At 34.9% G+C, this 12,891-nt stretch overlaps 2 protein-coding genes across 3 annotated transcripts; one reads left to right on the top strand and one right to left on the bottom strand.

Annotated features, from left to right (window-relative positions):
* Positions 1–865: 865 nt before the first annotated feature.
* itk (IL2 inducible T cell kinase) lies at positions 866–8,885 on the bottom strand. The gene is made up of 17 exons (XM_024283649.2): positions 8,526–8,885; positions 8,330–8,434; positions 8,150–8,231; positions 7,946–8,071; positions 7,651–7,688; positions 7,270–7,421; positions 7,112–7,177; positions 6,960–7,014; positions 6,440–6,519; positions 5,192–5,328; positions 5,048–5,113; positions 4,788–4,956; positions 4,501–4,717; positions 4,357–4,421; positions 4,158–4,276; positions 1,707–1,864; positions 866–1,625 (listed from the first exon to the last, which is right to left on the bottom strand). The coding sequence occupies exons 1-17, from the start codon at positions 8,754–8,756 to the stop codon at positions 1,560–1,562; spliced, it is 1,932 nt and encodes a 643-aa protein (XP_024139417.2). The 5' UTR covers positions 8,757–8,885; the 3' UTR covers positions 866–1,559.
* Positions 8,886–10,055: 1,170 nt separating this feature from the next.
* med7 (mediator complex subunit 7) lies at positions 10,056–12,043 on the top strand. 2 transcript variants are annotated; one of them, XM_024282856.1, is made up of 2 exons: positions 10,056–10,186; positions 11,018–12,043. In XM_024282856.1, the coding sequence occupies exon 2, from the start codon at positions 11,027–11,029 to the stop codon at positions 11,783–11,785; it is 759 nt and encodes a 252-aa protein (XP_024138624.1). In that variant the 5' UTR covers positions 10,056–10,186; positions 11,018–11,026; the 3' UTR covers positions 11,786–12,043. The 2 variants fall into 2 exon arrangements, with proteins under 2 accessions (XP_024138624.1, XP_036069743.1); XM_036213850.1 differs by lacking the exon at positions 10,056–10,186 and adding an exon at positions 10,278–10,397.
* Positions 12,044–12,891: the final 848 nt, after the last annotated feature.

The raw sequence follows: 12,891 nt of genomic DNA, 5'->3' as shown, positions 1-12,891 counted from the left end.
AAATATTCATTTGACATTTAAAGCTATAAATGAAAATGCTTTTAACAGAAAGACATTTTTTTTATTTTATTCAACAGAAACAAAATGTCTTCGACATAATAGCTATAAACTCAAAAACCTGATATTTGGGTCCTTTTAGGCTTTTTTTTGTTTTTTGCTGTGTGCCATTTTGATTTATTCAGATATTAAAAAAATAATAAAAAATAAAAAAAAAAGGTCCAGCCAATCAAAAACAGAGTATGGTGGCTTACAAGCAGCAATGGGTCCACGACCTTCAGGTAAATAGTCATGTATTGTCAATAACTTTTATTGATTAGTTGTAAATCTTTAAAAGTTGCATGAAAAACAAAGACAACTCAGACATACATAGAGGAGAAAATACTCTGAAATGCAGAAACAAAATGATTTCTTATTACTTTTGTTCTCTTTCATGAGGAAAATGCCAAACATGCATGTTAAAAACTAAAAAAATAAAATGTTTTTCATAGGAGGGGGACTTTAAATTTGTACAGTTTTTTTAACCTCAAACACAAAAAGTATTTAACTTTAAAAGTACAAACATTTCGGTATTTACTGATTAAGCATGATAAACATGACTGTTTTGTTTATGCCAATTTTAATTTAATTTCATTTAACAAATTAATTTCTACTCACTAAGTGTCACTAAATGGTCTTTTGCAATCTAAAAATGAATAACTTAATGATAATAAATGACAAAAAAACTAAATTAGGAACATAAATATTTCATTTTTTTATTTTAAATTCAGCATTTTTGAGCAGTTTGAAATAAACACTCAATGAGTGTCTAAATCTTTACACTAAAATAAAATAAAAAAAATAAAATAAAACATCCAGAAACAGGAAGTCAGTTTCACTTTTTCCCTTTATGCTCTCACCGGATTGTAGATAAGAACCTGCACCTGTATTTTCATCGTTTTTCCTTTGTACGCTTTAAAATTTAAACTTTATATTTGCACATCATTGATCTCAACAAAGGTTAAACCAAATCACAACTATTACAAGTGACTGTTCTCTGGTGAAGTGAACACTTCCTTTCTGTGTTCTTCATGTAAAATTTTTACTTCTAGATCACGTATTCAGAAGAGATAAGCCACAAGCTGTCGGGGTTGTGGTGAACTGACGCGACAAGACAAATAGCAGCTCAGGTTGTGTTTTACCTTTTTTTTTTTTTTTTTAATCAAAAAACGTGGCTCCTCTCAGTCACACACATCTCCTTTCCAGGGCAAACCGTCACCTCACCTGCTAAAGTTCTATTACCATCCATGTTTAGAAAATTAATTTTAACGTTGGTAAGGAGGAGAAACAATCAAATTAACAAATAAAGTAAAACTGTAACTGAAATATGTTGATATTCTAGAATATATACAGTAGCTTTGTGATCATATTACAGCATAATGAAACGAGTAAAGTGCAAAATCCACACATTTAGTAAACCCTTATACACACGTTGACAGAAGCCTGGCAGTGCAACAAAGGAACAATAAATAAATAAATAAAGAGAACAGTGAGGTGAGTCAAGAGTGAAAACTCGCATTAGTTCACAGGCCAGAGAGCTCGGACAGTTCATGCAGGAGGAGAGCAAAAGACGGCCGGTCGTCTGGTTTCTAGAATTCAAATCAATAAAAAAACAAATCAAGAAAATGTTGTTGTCAGACTTGTTTAAAATGTGAATTTCCTGTTCTGACCTCCTTCCAGCACCAGTCCATCAGCATGTAGACGGCGTCTGAGGCCAGGCGTGGTTTTAGGAGCCTCAGTCCCACGTTCAGCGACTCCACGACTTCTGAGTTTGAGCGGTTCTCGTACGGGAGACGGCCCTCGTTGTACACCTCCCACATGAGCACACCTAAACCACAGAGAGACCAGCTGGTACAAACATTTATGACCCTCATTATGACCATCTAAGGTGAGGGCAATTGTGACTTCCATTCGAAATACAGCAAGGTTTTTCCCTTTTAGTAGCACTTTGCTTGTACATGTAGCCTGATGCCTTTCAGGGAAAGTCAAACTACATGAATTAATTAAAAAAATAGTACTATTTCCTAAAAAAATTTCAATAAATTCAAAATAAATGAAAGTTGTTAGCTTTCCTGTATTTTGGTGTTTGTTCCCTCCTTAAACGAGAAGTTTAATGTTGTTTTACTTGCATCATTTTACACAAATTAATTGCTTTTCTGCTTTACTTTAAGACGTTTGAGTACAAAGAGGAACCAAAAGTTGTGAAGTAATTATCAATTTGACCACAAAAATACCACAATACTATGTGGTTCTGTTATGGACTTGCCCAGAATGCGGTGAAAATATATATTTATACTAAAAACCTTTTTTTTTAACTTCCTGTTGCATGAAATTTTCACTGAAGTTGACCCTGCAGATTATTTAACTGATACCCCATTTAGATAAATTTCACTCCTAAAACTGGTGATTTCTGACCCATGCTGCAATGAGCTTTTACCATCTCTGAATATGACTGTAAACATGTGATACTTGGTATTTTTCAAATGTCACATACATTTTTCTCTTCATTTGAACTGTATTAATGTGATGTGAAAATGTGCCAACTATGTGGCGAACAAAGGGGTTATCTTAAAGGGGTGTGTATTGGCACAAATCTGGCGATACGATATATATCACGATACATCAAAAGACTGTACAAGAACCATTTTTCACTATTTTTCAAGTATGATTTAGAAAAAAACTCTAATTTAATATTAATTAATCAAAATGGTAAAAATAATCATATCTAATGATCACACTGCGACTGCATCTCAAACAAGTTGTTTTTACCTAAGAAAATAATGGTGCTTTTATTTTGGTAAATTAATTATTATTTTTTTTCTTAAAAAGAAAAATCAACATTGTTTGATTTCCACAATAAAATGCTTTTTAGTATAAGAAAAATAAAAGAAAAATATAAAAAACAAAAGTAAGACGCCAAATGACATCCATAAATAATAAATTAAATATCTTTATTTTAAATTGATACAAGTATTGCTATAAGAATGTATCGCAGTTTATCGCCTAATTGATTTTTTTTCCCTACACCTCAATTATCTTATCCTAAAAAACAATAAGGGAAGATGGTTTCTTTCAGGGTTAAATGTTAAAGTTTGAAAATGAAAGCTGACCATAACATTATTTAATGTGGTTACTCTGGTCTCTTATTTCCTTCTTCTTTTTGATTAAATTGATCTTTAATTATTGTCAGAAAAATACAAACACGACAAGAAAAACATTTTAGGTTTTATAACATTTTCTTCTTTCAAGCTCATATTAAATCTTTTCTCATGAAAGAAAAAAAAAAGAAAAATATGCCATTTAGTGGTTAGAAAAGTCGCAGAAAGATTAAATAAGCTTAAATTTAGAGCTTATATTGTAAACATATTCTCTAAATCTTGAGCTCTGATAAGAAAATCCCCATAAAAAAATAGTCCAGTTTTAGAAAGGTAAAAATTAAACATAATGTTACTTTATATTACATGGAGTCAGACTATGTTAGCTTTTTGGACTATTTTAGAATGTTTTATTTTTTTATTTTTTTATTTTTTGTGGCTATTTAGGAGTTTAGCTAATATTTCAGCTACATGCTAGCTGTTTTGGCTAATTTAGGACTTTTTTGGGGTTTAGCCAATATTTCAGCTACATGCTAGCTGTTTTGGCTGACTTGGGCTTTTTCAGTTTTTTAGGCTAATTTGACATCTAACTAATAATTTAGCTAACTATCAGCTTCAGCGTTTTCAACTATTAGCTTCCGCAATTTCTGTCATCAACTTCAGTGTTTTTAGCTATCAATTTCAACTTTAGCTATTGTCCCTGACATCTTCAGCAGCCAGATTAGGCTTACAGTATTCACACTACTATTATCGCAGGTAATGCTATAGGCTATATCTAGTTTTTAGTTAGTTTAAAACTAATGATAGTTAAGATGTGTGTTTTATATCCACTTTGTGCTTGCCAAAATAATCAGTGATTAGTCGACTATTAAGAGAGCACGAGGGATAAAATAATTGTTTGTGGCAGCACTAATCATGATACATTGCTGAATCAAATTTTATTTTCCCCTACACCCCTAATAGAAACTGTATAATGAAAATATAAATTGGACAACATGAAGTCAGAGAGAACAAAGGTGGGCCTACCAAATGACCAGACGTCAGACTTGCTGCTGAACTTGGAGTATTTGATCACCTCTGGAGCCGACCACTTCACAGGGAACTTGGAGCACAGGGAGCTTGTGTACTGATCATCAAGAACGTACCTGTGGTGTACATCCATGAATTACCCAGCAGTTTGTTACAAAACATGTATGTTCTTACAGGACTTTTGAAGTCAGCATACCTGGTCATGCCAAAGTCTGACACTTTTACCTCATTGTTCTTCGAGATGAGGCAATTCCGAGCTGCCTGCATGACAGATGAAGAAGAAAACATTTGAGTGCATGCAAAAAAGTGTTCCTTAAAGCCAATTTAGACTTGGTTTTACCAGATCCCTGTGTATAAAGTTGGAGCTTTCAAGATAAGCCATCCCTTCGCTGACATCCAGACACATTCCCAGCAGCGTTTCCTGAGACAGCTGGCCTTTCTTCTCCCGCAGGTAATCGGACAGACATCCTTTCTCCATGAACTCAAACACCAGACACATGGGAGAGCGCTGTGCACACACTCCAAACAGCTGCACCAGTTTACAGTGAGACAGCTTCCTGGCGAAGCAACACAAACTCATTCGGTTTCTCATTCAATTTTAGAACACTGAAAACGCATGCTGCTCACATCATAACTTTTGCCTCCTCTTTGAACTCGTCATCAGTCATGCAGTCTTCTCGCACCATCTTCACCGCCACCTTCTTCTCCCGCCACCTCCCCTCCAGTACGAGCCCAAACTGCCCACTGCCTATCTCTTCCCCCAGGATCAGCTCCTCCGGGAGGATGTCCCACTGATCTGTTGAGACCAACAAGGACAGAAACTCATATCAGTCCTTGCCTCTATACAGCTTTTCATTGGAGTGGTTGGTGTTAAAACATCACACGACCTTCAGCAGCTTCCTGGAAACAGCATCCATCCGGCAAAACGGGGTATCTAAGCCGCGTTATCAGACCTGTAGAGTGCATTAGTGGTAACAAGTTAACACAAATATCAAAGAAAAACAAACTCCTTGTGCAGAGAGCATGTTTACCAGCGGCATTGTGTTGGTGATAGCGGATGAGCTCAGGAATGGTGTTGAACAGATACTTTTCAGCCAAGTAGAACTGTCCTCCTTCCTCCTGCCTTATCTGATAATGTTTCACTCTGGGATTCTTTTCCCCTTTTGATCTAAAAGAAAATACATTTCAAAGCAACATATAAGATAAAAGCAAAATTGAATTATGTGCACACGTGATTTCAAAAAGGGTGATATTTACTTAAAATCCCTCTCCAACTATATTTGTTTTTATTGCAAAATCATTCCGAGTGGTCTTTTAATTATGATTACACCATGGTCCAGGGGAATACTCAATTCTGATTGGCTGCTGGGTGTGGACTAATAAGTGACAATCCACAGTGATAATGCACACCAAAAAAAAAAAAAAAAAAAGGTCCGATCACATTGCCCAATGTTCTGTATTGCTGCACAGGCTTCTTTAAAATAAACTTCATCTTCTGTACTTTCTCTATGAACTGATGCTTTATTTAACCTATCGTGACGATCAGCAAAAATGTCGCTTTCCTTTCCTGCTGCAGTTGAGGTCGGTGTCAGCTCGGCTTGCTTGTCATGCTATCGTGAAAGCACGCCACTTCATGTATCAAATGGTTTGCTTTTCGAAAAAGCAATCTAAACTGAAAAGATAACAAGAATAAAGTACTAAATATTGATTAAGTGATCATGGTATATAAGCAGGATAATGCCCTCTGAAGTGTGCTTTATTTCTAATAATGCACACTGCTTTGTGCTTTATCCCTTAGTTATCCCATTTTTAGCCAAAATCAAAACACGTGTTGTTGTTTTTTTAGACACATTAATTGTGTCTAAAAAGTAAGCCTCCGCTCATATCCCATCATCCCTTTGTTTACACTCTCTCCTGCTATCTTACAGACCCTCACAACCCCAAGCTAATATTAGCAGTGTGACAAAAATGGCGTGCAATATCGGAGAAAACCCAGCCGTACACTTTTAGCCAGATGCCACCTCAGACGAGGAAAATTAAGATGCGTTGGAATGAAGTGGAGCAGGGACCATCTGCTCCTTCATCAAAATCAAATCAAGAAACATTATTAAATACACCTTTAAGCTAAAATTAACGTATTTATGTCCTCCATTATGAGAAAAATGCAACAAGAATTTATCAAAAACATGATTTTTGTTGGAGTGGGTCTTTAAGTAAAAGATGTTTGAACATATCAATGTGAAATGACATAAAGCTCTTTGAGTTAAAATGACAGTTACCCTGGCGCTTTGGTGTAAACAGACACCGTGTAGACTCCTGCTTGTCTTGAGTCACGCACCATGAATGCTCCTTCCTTTCCCTAAAGTAAGAATGAAAATATTGCATAACACAGCTGACAGGCATGCATCTCACTTCTTTAAGATTTTTGTTGCCGGCCGAGCGCTTTGAAAGTGTCTGAGTCGCAGGAGGTGATGGGATCGCTGTTCTCCCACCTGCTTGCAAAGTTTAGCAGACATTCTGTCAGCAGGAAATACAGTTTTGGAGGAAACATTGCGGTTGTGAGAAACAAAAAAAATGTTCACGTCCCATGTCTCTCTAAAATGTCAGTTTGCAGGTGCACTATTTTTTGCAAAAGCAAGATTTCTGTAGGCGGCAAAGTTGAAAACTGAAGTGAATCTTGCCATTCAAAAGCAAAAGGGACTGTTTCTCTATTGAGATTACTAACCAGATTATTTTGCCGTTAAAAAAATCAAAGTTGTATTTCTTTTAAAGTAATCAAAAAATTGCTTTTGCTTCTACCTTTTTCATTAACAAGTCTTCTGCCTCCGCTCTGTTAATGTGCTTGTTGTACCATCTGTAAAGCGACAAGTTCATGACAAATCAACAAGTACATCTAAACAACACGGTATCTTGTATCTTGTGCTTAGAAAATAAGATCTGATAAAACTCACTGAAATCTCTCAAAGTTGTTACCACATTTTTCAGCAACGTACGTACTGGGCACAAAACCAGTTTTACTGATGAGAGATGAGGGGAAAAGTATATATTTTTTTAATATATGATTTTAAATTTTTGTTTAAAGTCAAATCTGCCCTTTTTAAAGCCATACCCCATGTCGTCCTGCACAGCCCACCAATCAGCGTGGGAGCTGTTGATCAGCAGGTACTCCTGATCTTTCTGGAGGGGCAAATCGTCGTCTCCCATCGGCACGTAATCTTGCAAAGCTACGACCAACTGCTGTTCTGAAGATTGCAATGACATCTGCAAAAGTCCACATTAAAAACAAATCTAAAAGTGACTAGATTGTTAGAGTTATGTTAACTTTAAATGCATACATTTGCTGTTTCAGTTCTATTCAAATAAATCGACTAGAAAAATAGCAGCCAAAAAAGCACAAAAGTCAATATAAATTTGCTATGAATTGACTAATTTGTCCATTTTTAATTGCTGCATTAATAAAATGTTAACTTAGACATTTGAAGAGCTCTACCTCTGGATCTGGGAGTTGTGGAAGTGGCTTCTTAGTGACTGTGGATGAAGAAACAGTTGGAATTAGTAGTTAGGCCTCTATTTACATACCAAGACCCACATCTTATGCAGAGTAGGAAAGATTTAGCAACTAAAATATCAATTTTTAGGCTTATATCCTGTTAGGTGGAACATTCAAAAAGGTTAAAAGCATTAATTGACTCAACAAATAAAAAATAAATGAATGTGACGTAAATATGAAACAGCAATATACTTGCAACAAAGAGAAGAAGCAATAACAAATGAATAATACAAACCACAACCCACTGGATCATACACATGACAACCTGCTGCCAGTTTGTCAGTTTGCAGGCAGCATCTCCATTTTCCAGCCATCCAGAAATTGGTGTGGTATTTGGCTACCAAATTGTTATATTTTGTCTCTATGGAGAAAGTGGAATACATAATTCAGCATCAAAAAATGATAACATGATGTTACAAATGTAAAGTGATTGAAATACCTTCCTTGAGGGCTTTAACCCATCTCATACGGCAGTCATTGTCCGGAGCAAAAATGTAGAGGTAATAGTTGTCATGAAAAACCTATATAACATTTGTGGAAAAGATTTTAAAAAGTCATAAAACCAAAGAAGGATTTTTGTGAATTAATATATAAGTTATTAAGAAATTGTGATTGATACCTGAAAAGGGTACTTGTATTGGCATGGTATGGGGATGTCACTACACACTATTTCCACACACTTAATTTTGGACAGGTGAATGCAGCCTTTCAGCATGGGCTTTTTCTGCAAGACGATACCATTTCCAATAAGTGATGTTTTCTAAATGACACATTAAATTCAGTCAACTTGAAAATCACATGAAGGCTAGACTCACCCCTGAACGGCGTTCTGAATACTTTAACTCCTGCGTATCCAAAACAAAAAACCTCTCTTTGTAATTACACGGTGACGTTCTCTTCTTTTGCTGAGACTTTTTGATCATGGTTCCCTTCAAAATCACCCTGGGAAACATGTTAACAGATGAGAACAACACAACTGCTGGTGGTGACAGACTGAGACCCTCTCTGACTGACAGGAGGAGAAAAAAAGGTGAGAATGCAAACATTTAAAATGCCGAAGAATTTCCGGCGTGGGTTAGTTGCATGCAGTAAACCACATCCTAGCGGCAACAAATTTAAGCACAAGTACACACATGTTGCACACGATCTCACTAATGTGGCAAAAAACCCTATGTTTTTTTAAAAATCAATCATTGATGCACTTTTAAACAAATCTTGAGTAAAAATGTTAGTATTTGGCTAAAATTGCTTTCTTAATAAACAAAAGTATTTAAAAACACATTAATATATACAAAGCTTTCAGATTAAATCAAAAGATTTGAAGCACTTTAAATTCATACTTAAAATCCATAACCATGTTATTTGTAATTTTACTTTAACTATGATTTTATATCGTTATTTTGTATTATTTTTTTCAAAAAACATCAAGAATCTCTTGATTTCATGAATCACTAAACACAGAAACAGAAAGCAGCGAGCCTATGAATTGTTATTTTTTTGTTTGTTTTTAATCACAGGCCCAATACTGCGTATAGCCCTTTCCCTCAGTTTAGAAAGAATCAAGCAATAAATAAAAATCAAATGTTATAAATGCAAAACTACAACAGGGAAATGTCTGGTTTGTACGAAAATAAAACCCAAAATAAAAAGTTTCTGTGAGGTTATATTTTCTGTGGGGTTAGGGAAAGATTGTCTTTGTCTTTTATCATTTTGGGGGGAAAGTTTTTTTTTTTTTATTAGATTATTATTATTTTCTTTCTTTCTTTCTTTTTTGCATACACTCCAATCCACAAAATGCGCTCTCTCCTAAAATGCTCACGGTACAAAAATAATGTTTAAATAAATTTTTCATTCATCTTAATTTTTTGTCAGAGTCAATGTCAAGTCAGTCTAATAATAGGAATTTAATATATTTTTTTAGCTTAAAAAAAGAAATATAACTACGTGTTTTAAATTACTCTGTAGCAAATGAAACATGTGTGATATAAGAAATAAGACAATTTTGCCTGCTTAATGGTAGGGTGTAAAAAAAAAAAAAAACAATAGATACTATTATAAATTGCATTTTCAATTGGCTTCAGAATTTAACATTTTTTGTTTGGGTTTGATCGTTATATGCACTTTATCTCTGATGTATTTCATTATTTTAAGAAAGCATTTCAAGATTTATACTGAGTTGATTAAAAAAAAGTTATCAAATCATACATGAGACACCTTTTAAAAGTGATGAACGGGAAGAAATGTGTTTTGTTAAGCATCATATGGTTTTAAACAGAAACCTTATTATTAGATTAAAAAAACGAAAGGATTTTGAATGGTTGACGATTCAACCAATCAGCGTCGATCTTATTTCCGGGTCATTGTCCAATCCTGGTGTCTGAAACTCAACCGGGAAATAAAGAAAGCTAAGCTTGTCAGGAGCTAACTTGCTAGCAGTATTTTGCTTTTAAATTCAACCAATTGAGTCGTTAATAAGGTTTGTACAAGTATTACTTTTAAATGTTACTCTTTTATACTTGTTACTGACATTTTTGATTGACTATAACCACTGTATTATTTAGCAGATGCACGAGACGACGTTTGTTGTTAGCTAAGCCTCCTAAACTTAGCGGTTTAAGGTTTTCAGATGACTTTTAACACTGTTTCTATCTAAGTAGGCTTTTATACGGTATCAAAATGTACAACTGGTAGGTTAATTCGAGACTTATCTCGTTGGGTTTTGCTTCTCATTTTGTAATCATGTTTAAATTTGTCCGCTTTAAAAAAATGTAATATGTGTTGACATTATCTAAATATTAATAATCCACTTGTAAATACGTGTGAAATCATAAAGAAAAATGCTTTTTTTCTTGTTGGAGAGGCTAATTAACGACGTGTTTTGGCTACAGTGAAACAGAAAATGGCACTTCTTATAAACAGTTAAAAATGGAGCGTATTTCCCTATTTCTCTGAATTGAACGTCACGTCTTTCCTTCACCACACTTATAATTGGCTGTGGAAAACAGACATTAACAAACAGGTTTCCTCTTCATTAATAAATAAATAAATAAATAAATAAATAAAACAATAGAAAGTACATGTATATCTAATTATATGTAGTTAAGAAATGTCATTTTTTGAAAGGGTACTTATTACTAAATCCACAAGATTCGACTTTACTGTGTTTACACTAAATTCTTATCTTCTTACAATATGATTTTTTTCACATCAAGTTAAAGGAAAATCTGGATTTTTCAGAGCTGATTCAGAGCTTTTGACTCTTTCTAGCTGCTAGTATGCATATTTAACCTATTTTTCTATTTTTTAGGTCTGCAAAATGGGTGAACCACAGCAGGTCAGCGCTCTACCTCCACCGCCCATGCAGTACATTAAGGAATATACAGATGAAAACGTTCGCAAAGGTTCGGTTCCAAAGCCGCCTCCGCCCATCAGAGACAGCTACATGATGTTTGGCAATCAGTTTCAGTGCGATGACCTTATTATCCGCCCTCTGGAGACCCAAGGTATCGAGAGGCTGCATCCTGTCCAGTTTGACCACAAACGGGAGCTCAAGAAGCTAAACATGTCCATTCTCGTAAACTTTCTGGACCTTTTGGACATTCTTATCAAAAGTCCGGGTAATATTAAGCGTGAGGAGAAGATGGAGGACATAAAGCTTTTGTTTGTTCACATGCATCATCTGATCAATGAGTACAGGCCGCACCAAGCCAGGGAGACTCTAAGGGTGATGATGGAGGTGCAAAAGAGGCAGAGGTTGGAAACGGCGGAGAGGTTCCAAAAACACCTGGAGAGAGTGGTGGAGATTATCCAGGGGTGTACTTCTCTGCCTGACGACCTGCCGCAGATGGAGATCCAAGACGTTTCCGAGGGGGCAAAGAGCGTGTCCGGAGCAGCTGCCGTCACCTGTACGTCTGCACAGCCCCCTCGGCTGAAAATGGAACCTATGGATGTTGAGGAAGCGGGGGCCAGCTGTATGGTTGCAGGAAACCAGGAAAAGAATCTCCCTTCTTCAAAAAGGGACAAAATATGGGAGAAAGATGCCGCCATGTGTAGTATAATTGATGAATTACCTTAACTGTGTGTTTTTCTTGCTTGTCTTTTGTACCTAAAAATTGTTTGACTACTTGCAGTGTTGTCACAGGAACAGGAAGTCTTCTAATATTAAGTTATCTAAGTGGTTATCTAAGTTTTTTTTTCTTTCACTTGGAAAATAATTCATTTAGTTGAAATTCTGTATTGAAACATAGTAGTGTCAGTATTTGTTCTATCAACAAACAAATGTTCATTTGGGTATGATTAAAAATTCCAAATAAAAGTCTTACGTTAAAAGTTATGCAAACGTTGCTCCTTTGTTTGCCATACTTGTCGGTTCAGTTGCTGATTCCTCAGCGCTGTGGAATGCTTGAATACTCCATTGATTGTTATGTACTTGGTTCCTTCTTTTTCAACTTTTCCATTCAAAAGAGGAAGTTGTTGCTTTTCAGGATGTTGCTCCAAGGGAATTTATAGTTTTGTAAATATTATTTCTTTTAGGATGCAAATGAGTTGACATTCATTACACTTTCTATTTATATCTAAATACACCTGGGTCACATCTGGGGTATTTGCTTAATATGTTACTAGGATGTATTTTATCTAGTTTTTTTGTTTCCTTGGATTTACTTAAAAAAATTTGTAAAACAAACATAGGTAAAATTTCTTCAATATTTGATATCATTGCTCCATCATCTAGTCATTAAAGTCTCACTCCAATAATCTTTAGATCTATTGTTCCTAGTGGTCTTTTAATTAGGATCATGCTGTTTTATTCAAAATATATTGTTTAAAAGTGTTGTTTTCTAGGACAGTTTCTGCTGATTGGCAGGAGTTCATCAGAAATTTGCTTCTGAACTCTGAATTGGACTGATAGGTGTAAGCCTGCTCTCATTTCCCATCATCCTACTGTGTACACTCTCCCCTGCTAGTTTACAAAAATAAAATAATAAATAATAATACTTTAAAACGTCCTATATATTTAAATAATTAGTAAGGATATTAATCATAAAAAAGACAAAACACCTTAAATTTGGGTTTAGGAGTACTTTTAAAATGCAAGTAATGCATTTACAAGCTACACTGAAACTGTAATCTTTTTTTTAATATATATATTTCAATAAAAAAAAAATCTAAAAGATGCATAAC

The sequence above is a fragment of the Oryzias melastigma genome, linkage group LG10 (genome assembly GCF_002922805.2).
Source record: "Oryzias melastigma strain HK-1 linkage group LG10, ASM292280v2, whole genome shotgun sequence".
NCBI lineage: Eukaryota > Metazoa > Chordata > Actinopteri > Beloniformes > Adrianichthyidae > Oryzias > Oryzias melastigma.
Note: the sequence above shows the minus strand (reverse complement) of the source record. Positions and strands in the feature narration are given on the sequence as shown.